The sequence below is a fragment of the Pyxicephalus adspersus genome, chromosome 3 (genome assembly GCF_032062135.1).
Source record: "Pyxicephalus adspersus chromosome 3, UCB_Pads_2.0, whole genome shotgun sequence".
Classification (NCBI taxonomy): Eukaryota; Metazoa; Chordata; class Amphibia; order Anura; family Pyxicephalidae; genus Pyxicephalus; species Pyxicephalus adspersus.
In genome coordinates this window covers 43,004,854-43,029,970 of record NC_092860.1, presented here as the reverse complement: position 1 = coordinate 43,029,970, position 25,117 = coordinate 43,004,854, and the positions used below count along the sequence as shown (strand labels likewise).

Genomic DNA, 25,117 nt, shown 5'->3' with positions numbered 1-25,117 from the left:
TTAAATTGGCTGTATGGCACGGCTTCCCAGCCACGACATGAATAGAATCAATGCAATCATGGGAGCTTAACTTTTCCCTGACTTCAGATCTTAGTTGTTGTGACTTGTGAGGAGGATAAGTGGCCCCAAACTATTTTTACATAAAATGTTATAGATTGTCTAATTCTAATTCACATGATCCAATCCAGTATAGTTCAGTTGTGATTGGTTGCTACGTGTACCTTCCTTTCTTCTTATTTTTTGTGTTTTGTGATGAATAAGTATGGTTTAAATATGTGTTTAACATTTAAAGTGTACAGATTTTTGACACAACCCCTGACAGATGACGGATTATCAGCATTGTCCCGTTGTGTGTGTGACATGCTTGGTTTAGACTGTTTATTAAGGTGAAGTGACTAAAAGTAGAATTCCTCCTAAAAGGAAACCATCATGCAATAAACTAGCAGGCAATGATTAAACCATAGTATACTTTTATCTCAGCACATGGTAACAAGCCACCACCCCATCTGGCTGCACTTTACTGTTTTTTATTATAGAAGGAAACCTAAACTGGGCAGCATGTACTGTTGACATTACTGCCTGTAAATATAGCATTGTGGGTTTCCAGGGAGACTTTTCAAGATTATAATGCAAACAGACTGTGCTGTACTATCAATGAAGAGAAGCAGTATGAAATATATATCTGAGCTGAACAAGCTGGATATCTTAAGGAGTATCAGCACCTAGCTTAATATTTCTCTGGGGTATTACTCCATGGTAACTGTACCAAGATAACATTTACTTAGAGGAGGACACCTGAGCACTGTCACATTGACTCCTACTCATTCCTGTGCTGGGAAGAGATGCTAACAGCCAAATAGGTAAGGTCTTTACATTATTACACTTCCTAAATCAATAATTACGCCTTGTGTTCATTATGTTCTGCCATGGAAGAACATATAATACCTAGCAAAACATACAATACCCTATTTTCTTTTATTCTAGAGAGAGCTATATGTTTTTATATAATATACAAGGTTACACATTGTTATTACTAAAGAGTGCGCTATATTTTTTTATTTAATTTACAAAGGTTACATATTGGTATTACTAAAGAGCGCTAGTGTAATGCAGAATGCAATACTTCTATTGTTTCAGATTTTCCTAATAAATACAAACTGTATGAATAATTCCAGCTAATAAACTTGTGCTTTGATATTGTTTACATTTAGGAATTAATGCACCTTCCTTCAAAGTACAAAATAGATTTAGCCTATTTGTCCTAAAGGCTACATCTCAGTAATATAGTACATCATTTCTTTTGTTCAGTTAGGTAAAAAAAGATTATGATCTGACCTGAAAAAATTCTTAATTTTGATAATAACTAATAAAACTTGTTTTAAATTGCATTAAAAACATTTTCAATTAGAAATTGAGAGCGATTTCACAACATTTCTGACAATATTTATGACAATATAGACCGCTTTCTACCTGCCAGCTTTTTTTTTTAACTCTGTACAGTAAGGATGTGCATGTACAGTCTCTGCACCATTCTGTGCCAGAATTAAGGTATGTCACCCTGAATGGGCAAATATGGCAACAAGGAGGGACAACACAGCATTAACATGGCTTTCAGGGTGTGCTTCAACTGGTAAGTGTGCCATGATGTGTAAATTTGATGTGCCTGTTTCCACATTATGGAAAAACTGATAGCTGAGTTTTTTCTGCTTTAATAAATTAATCTTCATATAGTTTTTAAATGTTTTAAAGATTGCATACATAGGGGAGATTACAGCTGTACTAGTGTTTTTGTACCAACACATTCCTCTGCCTGGATTCTGTTATCGTGCTCCAACTCTACCATGGAGATTCCATGAAATAATACATAATACATAAACCCAAATACTGGAAACCCATGGGGAAGAAAAAAGGTGTAACTTCATTGTAATACTAAAAATTATTAGCATTATTATTGGAGTGTTAGTATTCATAATAATAATAATAATAATAATAATAAAAAACTGTATTTATATAGCGTCAACATATCATACAGCAGTGTACATTAAATATGGGTTGAAAAAGACAGACAGATACAAACAATTACACAGGAGGAGGAGAGGTGGAACAAAATGCCTTGTTCCATGACCATGTGTTCTGGAGGATTCTTCTCTACCATCTTTCTTGCTTTGCTTTTGGCTCATCACTTACAATGGAAGTCAATTTACAAGTTTGTTAAATGCATTTTACTTGTGTTTGTTAAACATTTAGATCACGTTTTTGTTTTATCTCCTCTTTTTGTTTTCAAATACTTCTCTCCTAAGCTTTTGAGTTGGGTTTATATTAATATAACAATATAATGTGTGATCATTTATATAGGCATTTTTTTAAACTTCAACAACTACTGCAAGTGTGAACAAAGCCTAGGTTTAGGATAGAGGATGGAACCATAATGGCCACAGCTCATGGGGTATAGGTTCTATGATGCCAGGTTTTATTTATTTCAGAAAATAATCTATGCTAGATTGGTAGGCAAGTGAGTATAGCAGCTGGGATTTGGTTATTCTTTTTTTTGGGGGTGCAATATAGTATTTTTAACAAAGCTGGAACAAGGCTCTAAAAGAAAAGGGTCTCTCTTTTAGGGTCTCTGAAAATTTTAATGAATTGCTCGAAGGGTAACAATCCAGAACTCATGAAACACTGAAGCACGAGGTTTGGGTGGCCTGATCTGTTAAGAAATTAGCTATTTAAACTTGATAAGATATGCACCTATTTGTGCCTGTATTAATACACTTGGCTTATTTTATATTCATGCATTCTATAAGGAGACTGGAATCCAAAAATGTTAGATTCCTACTATTTACAAGAACTGGATGAAGAAGAGGTATTGTATGTGCTGTGTATAGTTGTTTTTTAGCTTGTCCTTAGCCTTTCTAGTAACTGAATCTCGTTATGTGCACGTTTCTTTACTTCTAAGCCAGCACTTACACAAAAAATGCATTCCATTACTAAGATATGTCTTCATATCAATAGGATAAGGGTGAAGCCTCCTCACCTGCCTACATACGAGGCAGTAACTGTATTCAGATTTTAGTACTGATAGTTCACAGAAGTAAAAAAAACAGGAGAAGAAAGGCAGAATTGCTGGCAGGACCATTTTTTATTTGTTGTACACATTACAATATTGTAGTTAAGTTTTTGTATTGTCACTTGATATTGGCACAAATGTTTCACAAATTTGTATTTTTCAGCACAATAAACATTGAAAGGAATTTTATTGTACTGAGTTAAATAAATAGTTACCAAAATATCAAGACCTAACTGTGTGTTCTTGTGAAATCACATATAGTAATACCCAGAATTTTCTATCAGTGTTGCTTTAAAACCCATCACAGCCCATCAGTTTATAACTAACTGGAAAAAACATGCAGAGATTCTTCTTCTTGCAATGGTGTGCACAGTAATATCTAATAGGTGCCACTCAATTATTGTTTATAAAGGTTTCCCTCTCCTCCCCTCTCTATCCTGAAACCAGTAATGAAACCAAGATTTACATAACCGTGTCACCTCTAGGTGATCATTTGGTCCAGGAAGTGGATGGTAACCTTAAATAATGTAATACCAATAATGATGTCATTCCTTCTGGGTGGAAAAAAAAGATAAAAACATTGTCAGATGGAGTACTATGATCTATTGGGATAATTTTATTCTGCAAGTTTTACAAATTACAAACAGAACAAAAACATCCAAAGGTCAGATTTAAAATCTTCTATCGCCTGAACTCGCACATAATTGTGCTACAAAATACACATAAAAAAACTAAAATGGGAAATCTAATTAAAAATGATTCCCAAGAATAAACAGGATATTGTTATAAATGTTAGGCTGTGTATGTGCCACTCCAGTGAATCATGGCGATTTACATGACATTTTAGACGGCAAAGTTTCTATTGTATTATAAAAATTAGGCTGTTTTTCCAGTTCAGCTGTGACAACAAATCATAAAAGTTCTGCACACAGGACATGGTAGTTATAGGTATGGTGATTGTATAAATTCTTTGCTTCCTTTACAGAATGGGCGTTTTCTGGGTGTTTCTTAGCCACTTAGTTTTCTTTATTATTGAGTTTTTTTCTTGTCTTAGAAATATTCAATAAGCATGCTTCATTCATTTTCTATCAATGCATTACAAATAATAATAGTTTTATAATAATGGTCATTGTGATGTATTTGTTTTTCTTTTTTCAATATATATATCAATTTCCTATTTTAATCTAGAAAGCCATGCATGAATTCAATAAGGAATGGAAGCTTTCAGGTATAAAGCGCATCTTCTACAATAGCCTTGTTGGAGAACTGGGTGGCTTTGGTTTAGAAGATGGAAAGTTTATTTGGCCTACCAGTGTGACTATTACTTTAGATGGTGATTTGGCTATAAAAGATACAGGCAATCACCAAATTCAGATCTTCTCTCCAGAAGGATACCACAAGCAAACTTTTTCATATGGATCTGAAAATACCAAATGTCTTGGAGATGTGGCATGCACAAACGAAGGTCTTCTTCTTGTGTCCAATGGATCTAAGGGTATTAAGGTATTTACTAAGGAAGGGGAAATGATCCATCTTTTGAAGTCATCTAAAGCAGATTGGAAACATTCTTATGGTCTGGCAGTAATGCATCCAAGCAGCATTGCAGTGACAGACTGGACAGATGGGGGCAAAGTACACATTGTTGGTGTGGACTGGAGAATGAATGCCATCTTAAAAACAAATGTTGTCGATGGACTTCAAAGACCAGAATATATTGCAGTTACTAAGGTATGTAATATATGTCTGATTTTATTGAAAATAGGTTTAATGCAAAGTTAAAACAATCTAGGCACCAGCATTACAAGACTGACCTTGACTTGTAGGATCCATTCACAAAACCAGCTAGGTGGCAACTCCGGTTCAAACACAAATTGGTTCATACTCAAAAGGTATGGGTGTCAGACAATAACACAAATGACTTGTAATGAGCAACTAGATGAGCAGCCTATTATGTCTCCCTCTGGTACTCATACATACTCCATAGTTCATAGATTGTTGCCTTCATCAATGGCTTTCTTGTTCTTTCTTAGGACCATTTCCCCTTAACTTCCTGATGGGGAGTGAGCATTAGTAATGTCAAAAACCAGCCATGGGGACAGCAAGATTAAGGATAGGTTTGGGTAAAATGCTAGATTTATTTTTCTCTAAAGAGGGTTTAATAACAGTTAAGGGTGGCAAGAGGGTCATATATTTAAATGTATAGCTATGACTTGAGCCTCTACAGAGAACACATCAGCATTTTGGTAACAAAAATGTAAAGTTTAATAGTGCCAAAAGTTAACCATAAATGAAATTTTTTTGAGCTCATGCTTTCTAAACAAAAGCTTCAGTTTTTAGAAGAATATAAACAGGTTTAAACACAGTTACAGTGGCCCCATTTTTTACCACTAAGGACTAAGGCTATGTACACACGTCAAATGATTTTCGTCTGTTCTCATTCATCTTTCAGTCTTTTGTTGTTGGAAAGAATGGTGAAAGATTCTTTTCAATGACAAAAATCTAACGTGTGTATGAAGCCTAGGGCCTAATTTGCATAAGGCAGCAGATTGTGCAAAGACATCAAGTTCAACCACTAGGGAAATAAACATATCCAAGATATAGGACACAGAGGCAAAAAATTGTCAGTGGGGTAAAGGTTCATATATCTATATGAGAAATATTTGTCCTATGGCCCACAGTGACCTTTATGGGGAAAGCATTCACACCAGTAGAGGCAAAAATTTCCACTAAATTCAGCCAATAGTATTAAAGATAAAATTGATCATTTTGGAAAATAAGGTATTTCAATTTAATAATTCATTTTGTACAAAGACATAGTGGATCCAACACAAACAAACACTATTTAACATTCTATTGGTTCATGAATGTTTAATTTGATAGCCAAAAGGCCCCTGTTGGTCAGAGCATTGTATGACTGCTGATCAGTTTGTGTTTTCTTGCAACCCACATAAAGAAGTTCTCGCTGCACCTGTTAAATTCCCCACTCCTTTTCCATCTATGCTTTAGTTTGCATAGCAACTTTAGTTTTTAAATGAAGGTAATCCATAAACGGAGCTAAAGCACAAATACTGTGATGATACCTGATGACATTTACCAATGTTTCTGCCTGGGTTCTTGAAACACATAGGATTGACCTAATTGCATTTAGAATACAGAGACTGTTTAGAGTTTTGGTGCAGTTAAGTTTTGTGATCACATGGATCAATAAAACCTAACACAAGCCGTAGGGAAATTCAGTGTGATCTTGGACCAGACAAGTCTGGTTCAGCATTTAATGTGTTTGATTTACATAAACCCACGTGTTTTACTGGATGCTGTCTTACTAATAATTGCTTAGTACTTGGAAATGTCTGTTGTTATTGACTTTGCCAGCATAAATTTCAAGACAAAAACCTGTCACAACATGTTTTATTAAGATTCTGATCTAGGCTACACTTCTGTGTAGCTGATAAATGTTCTTATTTAATATGATGTGTAATTGGGATGGGCTACACAAGCTTCTCATTCCTTCACAAGGAAAATAGTATTTTTCTGGGTGACTGCTTCATATATTTACCTTTATCAGTGTAAAAAATTAAAACCAACCTTGTTAGTAATCCAGTTGGCTCTATTATCGAATGAATTTTAAGCATTATGTGCCCTTAGGATATTGGTCATCAAGAAAAAAAAAATAAAAATAAAATATGTTTGTTTAACCTATAGAATTATCTTCTTTTTGTTCTGAAGTTTTAGATCTTTGGTAGAATGCCATTAAGATACAAAATAGGAGACAAAATTTGAGACTGTGCTTTATGTATACAGACTGAACTGCTTTCACATCTAGTAGAAGTAGAATATATGATCACCACACTAATTTAAGTCTGTAAGGGTTCCCCAACTTAAGTTTGCATGTACCCATAGGTTTTAGAGTTGTATATACATTTGTTGCATATCATAGGTATCAGATTTGTACTGAGGAATGGTGAAATGATTCTGATGGATTGCAAAGATTTATCCTGGTGGGTTTGTCATCCCAAACAAATCTATTGTGTTTAGGCTGTATGGATTTGAAAAAGGCAGAAAGAATATACTCTGGAGATGTCTGGATGTGCTCAGGTGGTATAGGTGAAAGCTCCCACTGTCAAAAACAAGGCTAAAATTTAGGGGGAAGTGGACATTGCTACTGATTTGAACTATGTAATGAGTACAAATTACACAATTTAGTTTTTTTAAGATCCTAAGTAAAATTGATAACAAACTGTCTGTGTGATGTTGTGTTGTGATCATTAAGTAACTGCGGGCTATAATTAGGGAGTAAGAACTACAGTTTGTTTTTTTAGAAAAGTGGAGATGGAGAAAGCCACCCATATAGACTACAGATCAAAACTTGTATTGTTCTAAAGTGAGTTGAAATCAGCCAAGGAGTCTGCCCAAAGTTATTGGCTGGGCAGATAATCAAAAAACAAGTTGCGGGGGGGGGGGGGGGGTTGAAGGAGCTCTGTGACTCCCAAATGTGGAGCCGCCTCAGCAAGCAGGTTTAGCAGGTCTTTTAGCCTCCTCTGATGGGAGTCTTACCTCCGTTAACGGTGCCATTGGGATGGGCAAGAAATCAGGCACAGTCCGATCCCAAGTGAGAAATGCCGGGACTACTCCATCCACGGAGCAGGGATCCAAGATCCCCGACATGCAGGCTGTGACTGATACTATGGCAGCCTCTTCTTTTCATCCAGAGACCACTGATAATATTTCCAGTGATGGCTCTCACATATCTGTTCCTATTCCACAGCCTGGCTCAACATGCAGGGATGCTGAATTGTTAGAAAAGTTTAAGCAATTATTACATCAGAAACTCTCTCAAGCCACAGGCAAGTTATCTTTACCCCTAACCAGAGAGATTAGAGATCTGGGCACTAGAAGTCATGCCCTGGAGCAAAAGATGATGATGCCATTACAGTGATAGATTCCCATGAACAGCAGATTAACATGCTCCAGAAAGATTTACTTCCAGATTATCCACCAGAGAGGCTAGAAATGTACCAGGTCCACCGTGCTCTAGGTCCCAGGAAAACAGATGGCCCCCCAATGAATTCATATTCTCAAGCCTACCTTTTATAAAACAAAAGAAGTCATTCTGAAAGCGTCTTGGAACAAGAGAGACCTTGTTTTTCAATCCCATTCTTACCAAATCTTTGCGGATTTGGCACTGCAGACAATCCAAAAACGGAAAGCTCTCAAACCTTTTCTTCAGATACTACAGGCACTGGATATCAGGTAGAGGTGGAGTTTCCATTTTAAACTTCAATTCATGTATCGCAACCAAATGCACTCCATCTCTACCCCTGATGAAGCTCAAGAACTGTTCGAGCATCTACAATTGCATCTCTACCTGTTTCTCCCGCAAAGTCGCCTTCTGTTTCTCAGCGGTCCCCATTTTTTTCTGCAATGTGGGAAAAAGTTTACAAAAATGGACACTCTCCAGTCGAAGGACTGCCTCTCCTGTCCAGCAGTCCTTCGAGATCTGAGGACTGAGTTCGACCCGATGGTAGTACCCATATAATTAGCCTTTGTTATAATAATATGTTGTACTACTGTGAATTTATTTTTGGTTCAAAGTTGACATAAATGACATGTGCTCTTTCATACTATTCAGAAAGCAATAATGGTTAAGTTAATGGAATGTTCTAACGTTGGTGCTAGTTTAGTTATTAGACCAATACCAGATTAGCTGCACACACTAGGGAGTGTCCGCGTCCTCCACGTTAAGTCTTGTCTATGCGCAAGACTACTTTCTGCCTAGGCAGATATGGGTACACTTATGGTGCTTGGGTTTCCATATATTTTGTTTGTTTGTTCTATGTTGTTTTGTTTTCTGTCTCTCAATATCCAGGGTTTAAATTCCCCTACTAAAAGGTAGAAAGTGTTCAATTATTATTCTTTTATTATTAATTATTATTCTATTCTCTGCGGGCTCATATTCTAGGCCTGCATGAAACACGGTTTTCAGTTTCCTCTAGCCCAAAATTTGTTCATAAGTCTTACTTTCAAATTTTTATAGGCCCGTTTTTCAGAAAAGAAGAGAGGAGTTTTAATTGCTTTTCACTGATCTGTACCTTTTTGTTGTGATTTTGAATTGGCTGATCCTACTGGCGGCTACTTAATACTCCAGGGTAAACTATATGATGTTGAAGTCACCATAATCAGTTATTGTGCCCCTAATTCTCAGGAATTGCGATTTTTTTGCACATCTTTTTTTTTTTTTGTTGAGAAGCATGCAAAAGGCACTTTGATGATGATAGGGTACTCGAACTTAATCATTGACCCCAAACTTGATCATTCACCTAAAACACGATCCGGGTCATCCACATTTAATTCTAGGAATGCCCTCGGATTTCTAAGAACTATTGACTTGTCACCAGTGGATTGATGTATAGAGGCAACTTAATCCCACCACTAAGGACTACTCATTTTACTCCGCAACGCACGGTAGTTTTACCAGGATAGACCAAATATTTGTACAACAACAATTTTTACCTCAAATTTCTAAATCAAAAATTTTGACTCTGTGGTCAGACCACTTCTGAATATTGATGCAATGTAATTCTTAGATTCCTAAATCGCGTGTATTCCACTGGCGTCTTAACCACGCGCTACTCTCCTCACCTGAAATAACCAATTAATTTGAATGGGCGTTAATTCAATGCTTTGACATAAATAGTTTTTCAGTAACGTCACCAATTACGTTTTGGAATGCCCATACGGCTACCTTGCGTGCAACTATTATCCACTTATCTTCCATCAGAAAAAGGCTAGAAATCGAAAAATTGCAAACTGACTAAAGTTCTTGAACAATTAAATGGTAGGCTGAAAATGGATCCATCTAGCCAGCTGTACAAGGAAATTCACCAAGTGAGGGTAGAATTGAATGGTTTATTAAACTATCAAGTAGAAAAACAAATTCATTGGTCTAAAAGGAATTACTACATGAGAGAAAAATACCTGGTCCCATGCTAGTCTTTCACCCAAACAGGGTCTTTCGAACCCTATTAAAAGAAAGTTCAATGGTCAGATAACAGCTAATCCCAAAACTATCTGCTTACTGAGGTACTTTCCAAGGTCTTTGGTTCAGGTGGTCCTTTAGCTCTGAGAAAGCCAATAAACTTTTTTCTGGCCTATCTCTACCAGTTATACCTGAGACTTTGGTGGAATCAATAGAAGCTGAGATTAGGTTGGAAGAAGTCCTAATAGCGATTAAAACCTTAAAACCTTCTATTTTCATTATTCTACAAGAAATTCTCAGACAACCCTATGTCTTCCCTTTTGGCTCACATTGTAATGATACCAAAGCCTGGAAAAGACTCCTTAGACCCTCATAACTATAGGCTAATCTCTCTCTTTTTCTTAGATGCATTGATACACAAAGATCAAATAGGCTTTGTCCCTATAGTCAAGCCTCTGATAGTACTAGGACAATCATTAGTCTCATACATTGTGTACAAAGAGATCAAATTCCCAGTATTCTTTTGGTTTCTGATATCCAAAAAGCTTTTGATTCGATATCTTGAGACTACCTGTTCTATCGCCTTGTGAGGTTGGGATTCCGCTCAGGGTTTATGGCATGGCTGAAGGCACTTTATTCTAAACCCTCAGCGAAAGTCCGCTATTTATCTTACTTTTCAGACTCCTTTTCCATATTTAGAAGGAACGAGGCAGGGGTGCCCTTTGTTGGCCATATTGTTCCATTTAGCAATAGAACCTCTAGCCCGTCTATTTTAGGGAGAATCCTAATGTTTATAAAATCAAAATAGCTGACTCTACCTACAAATTAGGCTTATTTGCAGATGATCTTCTGTTGACCATCACTTCAATTCCCAACTAAATTTATTTACGTAAGGTGTTCGCAAAAAATTCAGGCTTAGTGGGTAATGAGCAGAAGTCTGAGGCCTTAAATTTAACTTTGTCTGACCAGCTGTGTGAAACTCTGCAAGAAGAATTTAACTTCAAGTGGGCTCCATCCCATCTGGAATACTTGGACATTAAATTGACCAGCAAGTGCTGAGCACTTTTATCCGCCAATTATCCTCCTTTATTTGCTCATTTAAAGTGGTTGATGATTAAAGAGAGCTCCCATCCAATCTCTTGGATAGGCAGGATCAAAATGACGATACTCCGGAAACTGTTGTACTGTTTCAGGACGCTTCCAGTCCCCATCCCTACGCACATGCTAAAGACATTCCAGAAAACAGTCTTTTCTTTTATCTGGAACAACAAAAAATCTAGAATTGCCCGTTACAGTATGTACGCCCACAAGCGTCACGGTGGTTTGGGGGTGCCCAATATTTTAAAATATTATCAAGCAGCTCAAATAGCCCCATTGACTTCCCTATTCGCGGGCCATAAAGCCCCATCCTGAGTTTATTTGGAAACTGCTTTGGTTTCTCCAATTGAAGTGTGTTCGCTCTCCTGTCTCCCCTATAAATTGCGCCCACTTTCCATGAGTGTTCACCTGAAGCAGATACTCAAAGAATGGGATGGAATCAGGTACTGGGGAGGTTTAATGTCTCTGCATCTCCTGCTGCTTCCAATCCAATGCAATCCCCTTTTTAAGCCAGGATTAGAATCGCCTGAGGCCTTTAATTGGTTGAAGGCTCACAACTATGGGACTTTTTCTCTCCTTTAGAGAGGTAATCTGGTATTAGTTGGGAGGAGATGCGCATGATTCATCAAGCACCGAGTATTGAGCTCTTTCTCTATTTACAGCTGAGACATTGGTCCAATTCTCTGACTCGAGGTGCAGACCTTTTAGTTAGGTTAACCCTGATTGAACATATATGCTATAGAACGCCTCTATGTCCAAAATTGATAACTATATTGTACTCAAAACTGTCAGAAGTCACTCGAGTCTCAGTGCATTCATACAAATCCCAATGGGAAAGGTACTTAGGTGTTACGAGATCAGATGAGGAATGGTTTGGTACCTGGGCGAAAATGACCTAATGCTCCACAAATGTTCTTACTTTGGAAAGTAATAATGAGGTGGTACATGGTACCATCTAAAATGAAATATATTTCCCCAACGATACCCCAACTTTTTTTTAGAGGGTGTCAAGAGCCAGGCACGGATTCCCATATTTGGTGGACATGCCCTTCAGTTATCAGATTTTGGGGTAGAGTGTTCCATCTGCTGAGTACTGTTTTTTCCAAGCCTGTGCGGGACTTCTGGGTGGCTTTACTGCAATTTAAACCATCCAACCTCACAAATGTTTTATTTCAAATATGTGTACACATACTAATTGCAGCAAAACAAACCATTGCGAAAAAGTGGAAAACCAAGGCTATTTCCTTTTTTGATGTTTCGAAATGGGTTGATAACACATTTCATAATGAAAAGCTCTCCAGTATTCTGAATGACTCACATGAAAAATGTTGTGCTATATAGGAACCCTGGCAGCAGTACTCTCTGCCAAACTTTAAATTGCTATAATCATCCTCTACGCTTGGATTGTTTCTAAGCTTGTTTACATTGTGCCTTATCTGGTTAAACTTATTTTTCATTTTGTCAGCGTGTTATTGGGCTTATCTATCCCTTTTTTCCTTTTCTTTAATTTTTTATTTTTCTTTTATTTGTACCTATTTGTCCCTTGGTGGGTCGGGTATAGTTTTGTTTTAGGAACGTGATATGTTTTTTTATCTGTGATTCTATTTTTGTACATCCAGTATTGTGCTACGACTTGTAATATGCATACTGTATCATATTTGAGACATTGGCCAGTGCATAACCAGTACTGACCAATTGCCATCCTTAACCAGCATTTGACCCTATAATCCTTATAGAGTCAAATGCCAGTTAAACCATGAGGTCATTCAAGGAATACAACTAAGGAAAGGTATACATATGCCAGTATATATTAGTAAAATGTTATTGATATTAAATAAAACTGTACTAACCCAATACTCTACTCCCTAGATCACCAACAGTACACACAAGGCAAAACTTCAACTGTGAGAGGATATACTTGGTATTAAACAGCAAAACAAACACACATATATATAATCACTTTACATAGTTAGTTACATAGTAGGTTAGGTTGAAAAAAGACCATCGAAGTCCATCAAGTTCAAGCACTTGGGAAATAAACATATCCCAGAAATAAAACACTATAAGACATAGTTGGTCAAGAGGAAGGCAAAAAATACCCTGGCACTATGACTAAACAGGGGAAAAAGTTCCATCCTGATTCAATGAGGCAATCGGATGTTCCCTGGATCAACAGTGACTGTTATTTTTACTTTAAATCCTTTATTCCCAGACCTTACAGTTATATTTTGTGCTTCTAGAAAAGCATCTAGCTTTTTCTTTAAGCAATCTATAGTAGTTGCTGAAACTACTTCCTGAGTGAGCCGATTCCACATTTTCACAGACCTTACAGTGAAGAATCCCTTCCTTATCTGGAGCTTAAATTTCTTTTCCTCCAGATGCAAAGAGTGCCCTCTTGTCCTTTGTAATGATCTCAAAGTGAATAATGGGGAAGAGAGTTCTCCACATGGACCATTTATATATTTATACAGGGTGATCATATCCCCCTTATACGTCTCTTCTCAAGGGAGAAAAGATTCAGTTCAGCTAATTTCTCCTCATACCTGAGCTCCTCCATTCCTTTTATTAGTTTAGTTGCCCTTCTCTGCACTCTCTCCAATTACACAATGTCCTTTTTGTGAACTGGTGCCCAAAACTGGACTGCATATTCCAGATGTGGTCTGACCAATTCTTTGTACTGGGGCAGGATTATGTCCCCATCCCTGCAGTCTATTCCTCTTTTAATACAAGAAAGTACTTTACTAGCTTTAGATATTGCAGCTTGGCATTGCATGCTGGTATTTAGTCTATGATCTACCAGAACCCCCAGATCATTTTCCATTTCTGACTCCCCCAAATGTATTCCCCCTAGACAGTATGAAGCATGTTGTTAGCGCCCAAGTGCATAATTTTACATTTATCTATATTAAATGTCATTTGCCACTTGGCTGCCCGATCAAACAGTACACTCAGGTCTGCTTGTAGAATATAGACATCCTGTATGGACATAATTCCATTACATAGTTTGGTGTCATCTGCAAACTCAGAAATGGTACTTTTAACCCCAAACTCTATATCATTTATAAAGATGTTAAACAGTAAAGGTCCCAACACTGAACCCTGGGGTACACCACTAATAATCTTAGACCATACAGAGTATGAATCATTAATTACAACTCTCTGGATGCGATCTTTAAGCCAGTTCTCTATCCATTTACAGATTGACTTTTCTAAACCTATTGACCCTAACTTGCATATTAACTTTAATTCTTACAAAATACCACCAAGCCAATTTTAAGCCACTAAGAACCAATTAGCAATTCCATAATTGTTAAACTAAACTTTCCCGAAGGTGTGTCCCGAAAATAAGTCTGCATCTTCTTTAGCAGTTCCTGTCATGGTATTGGAATGGCAATATGACATAGTTCTGGAAAATAGTGGGCTACCGGTGTCTATCCAACAGCTTGTCTTCACCATTTATCAGCTTGGAGTGACAGTGATTCATATACAGATGGTAATGTATATGCAGACTCAAGAGTATCACCACCACAGAATATAGCGACACCAGGAAAAGCCACCACATCAGTCATCTAACAGGAATAACATCATCATGTCTCTGAACTAAAATGTGATGCAATTGTGTACGGCTCCCACCACCCACTGATTCCAGTCCTCCATAAGGGTCCTGACATGTTCATCAGGGGAAGAAAGCTTGAAAATGTCTTTACACAGGCCATGCAAGAACTTGGAGCGGTCTGTGGTAGTGGTGATTTAAAAAAGTTCACTTTAAAATACCCAAAAAGCCCCTGCAATGTCTGAGGCCAAGGTCAGCTTAGCACCCTTTTAAAAAGGACAGTGGGAAAACAATCACAAGCAAGCAGACACTGGTTTAGCCAGACACAAATTTTCTAAAATCCAAAAATCTGTCTACACAGAGAGACTTTTCACATGTCAAACAGAGTAAATTTGTTCACAGAGCTAGGTTAACTTAGCAGGAAGAGTGGGTTGAATGATTGCTGATGTTTAGATTCAAGACAAGCGATTTCTGCCAGCAAGTGACAGTTTTTTGCAAGTGAGCACCTAGCTTTATAAATAAACTCATAAATAACTGTCTTGTGCACTTCCCAAATGATAAAGGAAAAATAGAGGGCATTAAGTTAAAAAAAAGGCTGTGCAAGTCAATTTCAAGAATGGAAAGTCTTCCAAAGAAGGGAATTATTAGGTCATCAGTGCCAAGTTGGAAGGGGGAGACCATCCAGTGTAACAACCAAAGAAATAGGAGTATTATTAGAGTAGGTGATGACAAAAGGCAAAGTAGGCAAGTAGGCAAAAAGTAAACATAATCCCTCCCAGTGGAGTGATGGATTTGACAAATATACACCAGCTATAGAGATGGGGACAACCTTAAGTGCAGCAAATAAAAAGCGAGAGTATGAACTGGAGGAAACCTGATCAGATTAAAAGACTAGGTTAAAGTCGCCACCAACATGCACATTCCCTAAGTAAAATCAGGTAGAACCTGCAAGATCCTTTCAATAAAGTATATAGGATTCAGATAAGGTAGGTAAATGTTAGCAAAAGTCACCCCCCCCCTTTCAGGAAAAGGATCTCTGCCATTTTTTACCAATTGAGTAATGAAAGAGCTTTATTTTATATTTCTTAACACTTAAGAAATTTACGAGTTCTACTTAATAAGATTTACTTGCAGAAGGAAAAAAACTCCAGTGCTTCCGGACTGGTGGTCCACGAGAAAAACCCGCCAACTCTCCCAACGCAGGCTCAGACCTGCGATGGAAAAGTGGGCAGGTTCTGGCATCACGACCTCACTCTGGGGGAGGCTTCTTCCCCTTTGAGTGACATACAGCTCCCCATGCATGCGTGGTCCGGAGTCCTTGCATTAAATGGTCCGTGGGTCCCAAAATGTTGTCAACCACTGGTTTAAAAGAACACACATTTACTATCTTTTCGTTCCCAGTGACTGTGGTCTTCAACTGCAGGTTTAAATGTCTTTGTCAGAAGTTTCACCTAAATACTTTTTTTCTAAATTCCTGTACACTGTTGCCACCATTCTAGAGACTTACTCTTGCATATGATTGCTGGTGCACATGGTAGTGTACAAACTTTTAATAACGACCAGAATATGCTCACATGGCATGCATTTTACAATGATCAGAGAATCAACCAATTTCACAGCCAACCTTAGTATTACAGTAGTGAGACACCCAGTGGTGGTAATACAATATTACATATTAGACAGGATATGGGTCCATTGAGAAGACTCATATACTTAAGCTACGTACACACGTCAGATTTTTATCGCCCGATAATCGGCATCGGCCATTTATCGGGCGAAAATCTGCCGTGTGTACAGTCGGTGTCGTGTCGTCCATCGTCCGGACGACCAACCTGCCGGATCCACGGACGATGGACGACAGCCGATCCTAATGAAAGGGAAGGGGAGAGCGCGCAGCAGGGTGCCGCTCCGTCGCTCTCCCCCTCCCCTCTCCATAGAGCATGAACGGTGCTGTATGTACAGCACCGTTCATGCATCGTGCACTCCCTTGTCGTTGGAAAGGATCGTGAAAGATCCTTTCCAACGACAAAAATTGGAAGTGTGTACGCAGCTTTACCCTTCCCTAACGATCATGAAAGTCACACTGTCACATCAAGGCACTGCGGTAAAGTGTGTATTTATAAACGTAGGCAACAGAAGCCACTGTTTCCAAACAGAAATGTTGAAATGCATTAGTTTCTGGTGTTTTTTTGTTTTTGCTGTCTTGTTGCAAGGCCTTGATCCAGCACTAGTGCTTGACAGGCGCCAGCCCCCCAATCTAATGCTGCACTCTTCACCGAATGCAAGTGCCCGCTCAGTCTCAGGCATCGTCCCAGCACACAGAGCCCCCAGGAGTTTTGTGCGCAAAGGATGGTGTTTGACAAAGGACTGACTGAGGACCAGGAGCCCACAGATTACACAGTACAGGAGAATCCAACACAGCCAAATCCAAAAAACAGAGCCAGAGGTCATACATAGGTAATCAGTCCACCAAACACAGTATCCAGGGGTTAAAATAAAAGCAGATTTAGGGGCACAGACAAAGGTCAGTCCAGGCAGCACACAGTCCCATTGACAGGAAACAGGTAGTTTCAGCAACAGTAAATCCAACAAGTAATCACACCAGCAACAGATCAGCAAGCTTAGCAGCGCCAGGTCAGTAGAGTTTACAAGAGGAAACTGGGGACTGTGAGCAGAAAAGTATAAAGCCCTAGCAGCCGTTGGCATAATGAAGCCAGTGACTGATCAGCTCCTAAAATCCTCTTCAGTTGAGCACAACCTTGGAGAACATGCTGGGGATGCTGAGAAAGTACATCTCAGGCTGCACGGCTAAAGAGAAGCCGGAGAAGCTGCTATTTCCTTGTTCTCCATGCTGCTGCAAGTGACACCTCCGGACAGAATGAACAGGGTATGATACTACCGTGTTTCCCCGATGATAAGCCATCCCCATCAAATAAGGCACCCCCCGATTTTGCCCAAAACAATAAAATAAAGGACCCCCCGCAAATAAGACACCCCCCTATACCTGCGCCTGAAAGAATCTCCCATTCGGGTGGTACGGTGGGTACCTGTGTGCCTCTGTGTGACTCCTCGGTGCTGGCTCAAGTGCAGAGCGAAACAAAAAGTAACTTCAAAGGCCGCGCACGTGCCCGCGACTCCGTGCCAGGAAGGACAAGCAAGCTGCTGGTCCCTGCCCTAACAGAGTCTGGTACCCGGCCGTACGCTAAAAAAGTCAGTGAACAGAAGGGGACAATGAATGGCACATGAGTGATCTGAAGGGGACAATGAATGGCACAGAGTGATCAGAAGGGGACAATGAATGGCACATGAGTGATCAGAAGGGGACAATGAATGGCACAGAGTGATCAGAAGGGGACAATGAATGGCACATGGATCAGAAGGGGACAATTAATGGCACATGAGTGATCATGAGTGATTTTCAACAATAAATGTGTACTGTAGTTTTCTTCATGGAAAAATAAGACATCCCCCTAAAAATAAGACCTAGGGCATATTTTGGCATTTCAAAAAATATAGGACAGTGCCTTATTATAGGGGAAACAGGGTACAGTGGTGCAGAGCACGGGAACACTGGCCAGATAAGCGTCTTCTAATAGTACCCTCCTCCTGAGGAGGTGCCTCCAGACCCTCCACCTGCATTTTATCAGAAATATTACTTGGAACCCTTCTCTGATGCCCAGAAGCCTACTTTAAATTTTGGCTGAATTTATCAAGCAGGAGCAGTAGCTGGAGGGTTGCAGTTGGAGCTATGTGATTAGTTTTACTACAAGCATATATTATGCAAGCTTTTACATAGGCTTGAGTATCCTCGGGTAGGGAGGGCCACCAAACATGGTGTGCCAGTAGTGCCATAGTCTTATTTTCCCCCAGTTGTCCAATGGCCTTAGTTTCATGAAACTGTTAAAGGACCTGCAGACGGGGGGTCAATGGCACATACAATTAACCTGAAGGTTTGCCTGGAGAATGTACTGACTGATGGGGTAACAAAAGAACAGATAGGTCAGGTGAGAGCTGAATATTTGACAGTACTCCAACCATAAAGGTACTAGAATTGAGAGATTCAAGAATGGCAGCTGAACAAGATCTTGCTTCAGGGAAGCTAAGAGGTAAGGTATCTGCTTTAACATCCGCACTGGCATTGGCAACATAGAGAGGCAATGAGTTGCTAAGCACTCCTCAACACATGCGTTCCCCCATCTGACAATCTGCCCAGATTCCCAATTAATTGCCAAGTTTTGCTTATACAACCATGGCAGTCCAAAAATTACAGGGGATGAAGGAGTGGACAGCGCAAAGTATGTTAACATTGTTCTTCCACCAAAATCATAAACCAAAATGTCAGGAGTTTCCTGCCCTCAATCCTGATGGCCAATTCGATATTCTCATCCAAAGAACTCATTTTTTTTTACCAGAACAACTTTAGCACTATATGATAAGCAGGAGAGAATAAAATATCCTGTAGAATAATGCAATATGTAAACTTTATAGCTCCTTTTTTTGTGTATAACCTTTTATTTGTTGTTTAGATGCTTTTACAATAGACTGAATAGATGTAGATATAGTACAAGTTATATTTTACTAAAAAACGTTAAATACATGATCTAGGATTTCCAAAGCACTATGAGCAAGCTGTGGTGACAGTACAGCAGGGGCATCATTTTCCCAGTTTCCTTTGATCTTATTGAGTCATTTTAGGGGAGAGAAGCCCCCGAATCATTTAGTTTTGTGTGTAGGCAGCTTCAGCTATTGATCTCCATTAATGTGCAAGTTACCTAACTAAAAAACAAAAAATATTCCGAAATATGATAAGGAAAATATACAGAATATTACTATACATCATTATTTCTCATACTATTTTAGTAGTCTAAATGTTAATGATATCACATATACAGTGGCATTACAGTATTCCTAATTATTTATGTTGTCCCTTGCAGGATGAAGATTTACTGGTAACTGAGGGACAACTCTTTGGACATCACTCAAGTGGTTGCCTTAAAGTTATAGACAGTGATCGAACTATCAAAAAAACCATTGGACCCACGTATGGAAATTTCAATTTTGTAAACCCATCTGGAGTCTGCGTGGATGGAAATGGCAACTTCTTCATAGCTGATAAATGGAGAAACAACATTACCATGTTTAATCCAAACTCATCCCTGATGGCTGCAGTGGTGACACATGACTTAGAAGGTCCATGTGGTATTACAATTGCAAACAATGACCTTCTGGTTGTTGCAGACTGTTACCATCATACTGTAAAACTATACAAATATAAACAGGCAATATTGCTTTAAAAGCACCATTCAAGAATTGTTCAAGCTTCATTTGTATTATAAACAACATATAACTATAAGAAGTTATATATATATATATATAAAAGTGAATAAATTAAAGTAAATAAATGTTACAATAAAACCAAATGGTTTAAGTGTATAGATATAAAAAAAAACATTACATATGTTTGTATAAAAATTCCAAACTTAATTTTAAAGTGTTGTTAAACACTTGTGTTTAATTTATGAAAATTAATAAAGAAATATAATTCACAGGTTTCTGGATTTCTGTCTAGTTTCTTTTTTAATACTTCCTTTTTTCCTAAAGCAGAATTAGAGGAACATCACTAATATACTTAAGCTTAGAGGGTGGCTCTACATTATAAGCAGCAGCAGGGAGCAGCACAAAGGTCCTTAATCCTTGCTTCTAACAACAAGAACATCAAGGAATTCCTATACTTGTTACAACGCCTGACCCGCAGTGATTACCCTCATAAACTTGAGGCACAGATTTTGTCTAACCTAAACCAGGATGATCAAGCTAGTTCATTTGCATAGCCACACAGGAATACCAATATACCAAGTTGATATCCCCACGTATGCATACTCATGGAGAGCCTGAACTTCTATCCATCCTTTAATGCAATCTATTTAGGTGTTTGCATGAAGAATCTCTGTAACAAAGTTCTCTAAAGAATGCCTAAAGAGGTGAAACGCGTCAGCTGATGAAACTCTTAACTGCCTTACTCATGGACTTACATAAATAACAAATATTGAATGTATAATTCTTATGTTGTTATCTTACACTAGATGATTCCCTATGTTATTGATGAATAACAAGTAAAATATTGGTATTTTGGTATAAAACTGTGGCCCTCAAAACCCATCTTTCTCTCAACAATGAGATTTTTCATTTTCTTTAGAGAGTGGCTACACAGCTTTTATAAGATCTGGAGTTGTTCATGCTGCTATCTGGGACAGCGACATTACATAAAGAAGCTCCAAACACCCACAAACACGGGTGATACAAACATAGTTTCACTTTAACTAATAGTATGTAGAAATCACAGTAGAGGAATGCACTGCTAACTTCAGGCTTTTGTTTATCTACAGAATCCTCTGTTTATTAATGTAAATGTCAGATACAGTTGCACTATGAAAATAATACTATAGAATGATACAGAAATGATAATATATGCTTTTTATATTATTATATATACCTAGTCAGTGCAGAGGCATTTTAACAAATACCTACCTCTCTCCTGTGCCCTGTCTCCTCTCCACCAACTAGCTATTGGCTAATCAAGCAGGTCAGGGACAGAAAAAAAACAGTCAGTGTCAAAGGCAGAAAGGAGTCAACAAAAGAAAATGGTGAATAGGTAGGTATAAGGATACCTGTCTGGAGTACTAATCTGTAACTGGACAGTATTTAACTGAGGGATCTGTTAAAAAGGGTCACCGGGGTGTGCCACTGAAGTAGGGATAGTAGGCTGTCACAAAACTGGGAAAGACATGTTATGTTGGAATCGTATGTTAGGGGGCTCTTAATAGGGATATGTCTCGGATGGGTCTGTTTTGGGGTTCTGAGCTAAGATTGTGTTCCTAAATGGGGTGTAGCATTGCAGCAGGTAGAGACAGGTTTGAATTCTGCATCGGGACCTACGTGTCTGCTTCTTTGCCATCGGGCTCTAGGCACTGAAGATTTAAACTACATACACAAACTATCTATTTGTCCCCCAAGATAAATGATCCGCAATTTCCTATAGTGATGGACACCTCAGGCTTGTTCACCCTGAGATTGAATAGGGCCAGGCGTGCACATTTTCAAAAGTGAAGCTTTGTGCTGCCCCTTAGGACCACACTGGGAAGATCACTAGATCAAAGACAACAGAGAGTATAGGACCATGTGGTCTGAAGCAATGAATTTATTTAAGGACAGCTTTTACCAAAGGTACAATTGATCCCATAAACCTGTAAACTCTGAACAAAGAGATTTGAAGCTTAGAAAATGCTTCCCCAATGTACTCCTGTGGATGAACAATGTGGTGAGAATGGAAAGGATAAAAGTAGATGGAAGATGTTACTACATGTACAACACATCAAAAAACGAAAGATGTAATACCCTGGGCCTGATTTATTGAAGCTCTTCAACACTGGAGAAGATAGATTATCATAAATGAACCTGGGTGATCCAGCAAATCTGGAATAGATTTCTTAAAACTATTTGCTAATATTTGTCAAATGTTTTTAGTCCTGGACCTTCCACAATCCTGGATGTGGGAAAACAACTGACCCTGTTGTGGTCCTAAATATCTTTTAATCTCTAAAAATATTATGGTTATTTATCAATATTGTGAAAAATACATTTACAGGTTTGAAGTGTCAGTAAAGGTCTTTCTTTTGGATAGATAGGGGTAAAGATAAACCTCCTAACTCCAAATTATATTGCTGTGTGTTGTTACTGGTAAGTGTCACCCTTCAATTTGTCCTGGAGACACTATTGTTATTTTTACTGAAACAGAAAGAAAAGGTAATATATAAATGTTAGAGTAGATAGTAGACCAAGAGGTAGAAGGAAATCTTTCAATGGGATAGACATTATGATAAAAAAAAATAAAAAAAAAAGACTGTAATTTCTCTCCTATTGAAAAGACTTTCTCTCACCTCCTGTTGCACCTCCAGGTAAGGTACAGAGCACAAATAAATAAATAACCTGGTGGATTTTCTAACCCTTACATATGAATTCCAAAACTAAAGAGAATAAGTTTACCCTATACAAAGGATATTATGATGGGTATAGTGTACGGTGTGAATTGGTTTTGGGAATAATTGTATTGCAGCTAACCCCCAGATTTCCATGAAAACGGAGAGAATAAAAGAACCAAGAAAGAGGGTGCCTTCTCTGTGAAAGAACAAGTATTTCTGACTTCGGTCAGGTCAAGCACTTTACTTGCTTTGATCCAATTGCTCAGCATAGAAATAATTTCTTTGAATTGACTTCACGTGGACTCATCAGGTTAATACTACCTGAAGGGGACATTCTAGGAGCATCTTTGCAACAGGATTAATAGGATTTTTATACTACACAGAGGACTTTGTAACTGGCTGGAACTTTATGAATACTTAGTATAATACAATACCACATCAAACATGATTGAGTTAAGCGTTTTTATTTCTTTTGATTACTTTGGCTTCTCTAAAAGAAGCTCTCAGACTCAATATTATATTTCCTTAGCTCTCAATAGATTATATATGGCTCAAGCTCCCCTGAGGAAGCCAATATGGTAAAACGTGTGGGTATATAGGGGACTTAGGGACCTCACCACTAGCGTATACATCAAAGATCCGGTTTGTCTATTGGGCCTACCGGAAGACACCTCCTTCTCCTTCTGTACTACAATAGTATTATCTGTCTAGTTTCATAAGGGATCAACAAACCCCCATCTCCTTGCATGCTCTCAGTGCAAGAGAAAAGAGGATATAAAAGTCTTAAATACCGTTACACTGTCATTATTTTGCACACTGTTTGGTTTAATTGCAACGTATCTTCAAATACAAGCAGGAAAAAAGACCACTCTTTCTTGGTTCTTTTTATTCTCTCTGTTTACCTTTTACATACAATTTAACTTACCTGGCGGTCTGAAAAATAAGTATTTTTAAATGCCAAAGTAGTACATTCAAAAATACTTATAATTTTAAATTTCCCACATGGTCCCGCCTGCCCTCCGCATGCTCTGCCTCATAGCTGCACGCTCGCATGTCCCATGCCCTGCCAGCATCTGTTTCCCCTGGCATCCCTAACGTTCACACACTGGGGACACAGATGCCAGGCGCTCATCACCAGGCTACACTAAACCCGGGCGGGCATTGCCATGGGAAGCAGATGCCAGGGATCATTGGAGGACACCGTGGCCATGTGGGGACCAGGTAAGCTATAAAACTCTCTTGCATTTCCATCCCGAGTGTGGCTTGGGGTTACCGCTTTTGGTACTAAAAATTAACCCATTAACCCGAGCCACACTCGGGAATACCACCAGGGAGGTTAAAGTGGAAGTAAAGTCCTACTTTTAACATTGGCAATCAGGTGGTTATTGTAGAAAGAAACAGGTGATCCTGCCTTCCCCTGTGCATCCTGGGAATTAATCAACTTCTGTGTGCCTGCGTTGGAGTTACGCCAACCTGACCAATCACGATGGCCCTAGATGGCGTCCAGGAAGAAAAGTAGGGATGTAATAGGGATAGGTGAGTAATGGTGGGTTTATTTTTATAAGATAAGGGTGGCACTTTACTTTACCTACACTTTTAACAAAAAAGTCATAATGACATTTAAATCAAGTCACAGTTTGCTATAAAGTTATATACTTTTATATAAGTAAGTAATAAAACCTATACATTTTTAATATTACAGGATAACAAAAAACTATCTAAAAAGAACTCTGATAAAATTTACATTTGCTTGTATTCCAGCAGGAATGGTACAGTCTGTCCTCCCTGTCTGGTCGCTGCATTGGTACAGCCGAGGGGGGCGTTGTCCGCTTTAGCCTGTGCTCGGGTAGGTCACGTGTGGCACGTCCAGCGATCGCAGTGCAAAGATCTGTACATAGAGAGTAGGTGTGTCCTGTATACAGTGCGCGGTACCGGCACCTCATCCATCGCATAGCACTGCGTTACCTGCAACCATACCCTGCTAAACAGCAACTCCGACCTATACAACTAATAAAGTGCAACAACATGCTGTGTACATTACGGGCCGTGATCTCTAAGGGCAAAGTGACTGCTGCAGCCACATCTGCATGGAGTGACATGACCAGGGGTGCCCAGGTGAGCTGTGTGCCCGTGCATTGTATTATTAGTACAGGTACTTCCTGCATTTACCTCATGTTTTATTTCCTGATCTATAAAAGTGATACATTGTTCCATGGTTGGGATTCCAGGGGATGGAGATTGTTGTGTTGTAGCAGGTTTGTTTCTTCTCCTTGGATAATGGAGAACAGTGATCAGAGGATTGTGGGTTGGCAGTGTCAGTTCCTAATGGGCAGCATGAATGACAGAGTAATACCCAACCCATCAGTATTGGTATACAGCTGTCACTACAATAATTCATCCTGTGCAAACTTTGCCCTCACAATGCAGCATATACATTCACCAGAGGC

The 25,117-nt window shown here is 38.7% G+C and overlaps 2 protein-coding genes across 3 annotated transcripts in view; both read left to right on the top strand.

Annotated features, from left to right (window-relative positions):
• Positions 1–623: 623 nt before the first annotated feature.
• LOC140327700 (E3 ubiquitin-protein ligase TRIM32-like) lies at positions 624–20,242 on the top strand. 2 transcript variants are annotated; one of them, XM_072407059.1, is made up of 3 exons: positions 624–860; positions 4,253–4,567; positions 19,626–20,242. In XM_072407059.1, the coding sequence occupies exons 2-3, from the start codon at positions 4,259–4,261 to the stop codon at positions 19,983–19,985; spliced, it is 669 nt and encodes a 222-aa protein (XP_072263160.1). In that variant the 5' UTR covers positions 624–860; positions 4,253–4,258; the 3' UTR covers positions 19,986–20,242. The 2 variants fall into 2 exon arrangements, with proteins under 2 accessions (XP_072263160.1, XP_072263159.1); XM_072407058.1 differs by having other exon boundaries at positions 4,253–4,792.
• Positions 20,243–24,514: 4,272 nt separating this feature from the next.
• NIPSNAP3A (nipsnap homolog 3A) overlaps positions 24,515–25,117 on the top strand; it is a 12,086-nt gene continuing 11,483 nt past the window's right edge. Inside the window, exon 1 of the mRNA XM_072404368.1 lies at positions 24,515–24,785. Within this exon, the coding sequence (XP_072260469.1) occupies positions 24,696–24,785 (90 nt within the window). The 5' untranslated portion in view covers positions 24,515–24,695. The remainder of the gene's footprint in view (positions 24,786–25,117) is intronic.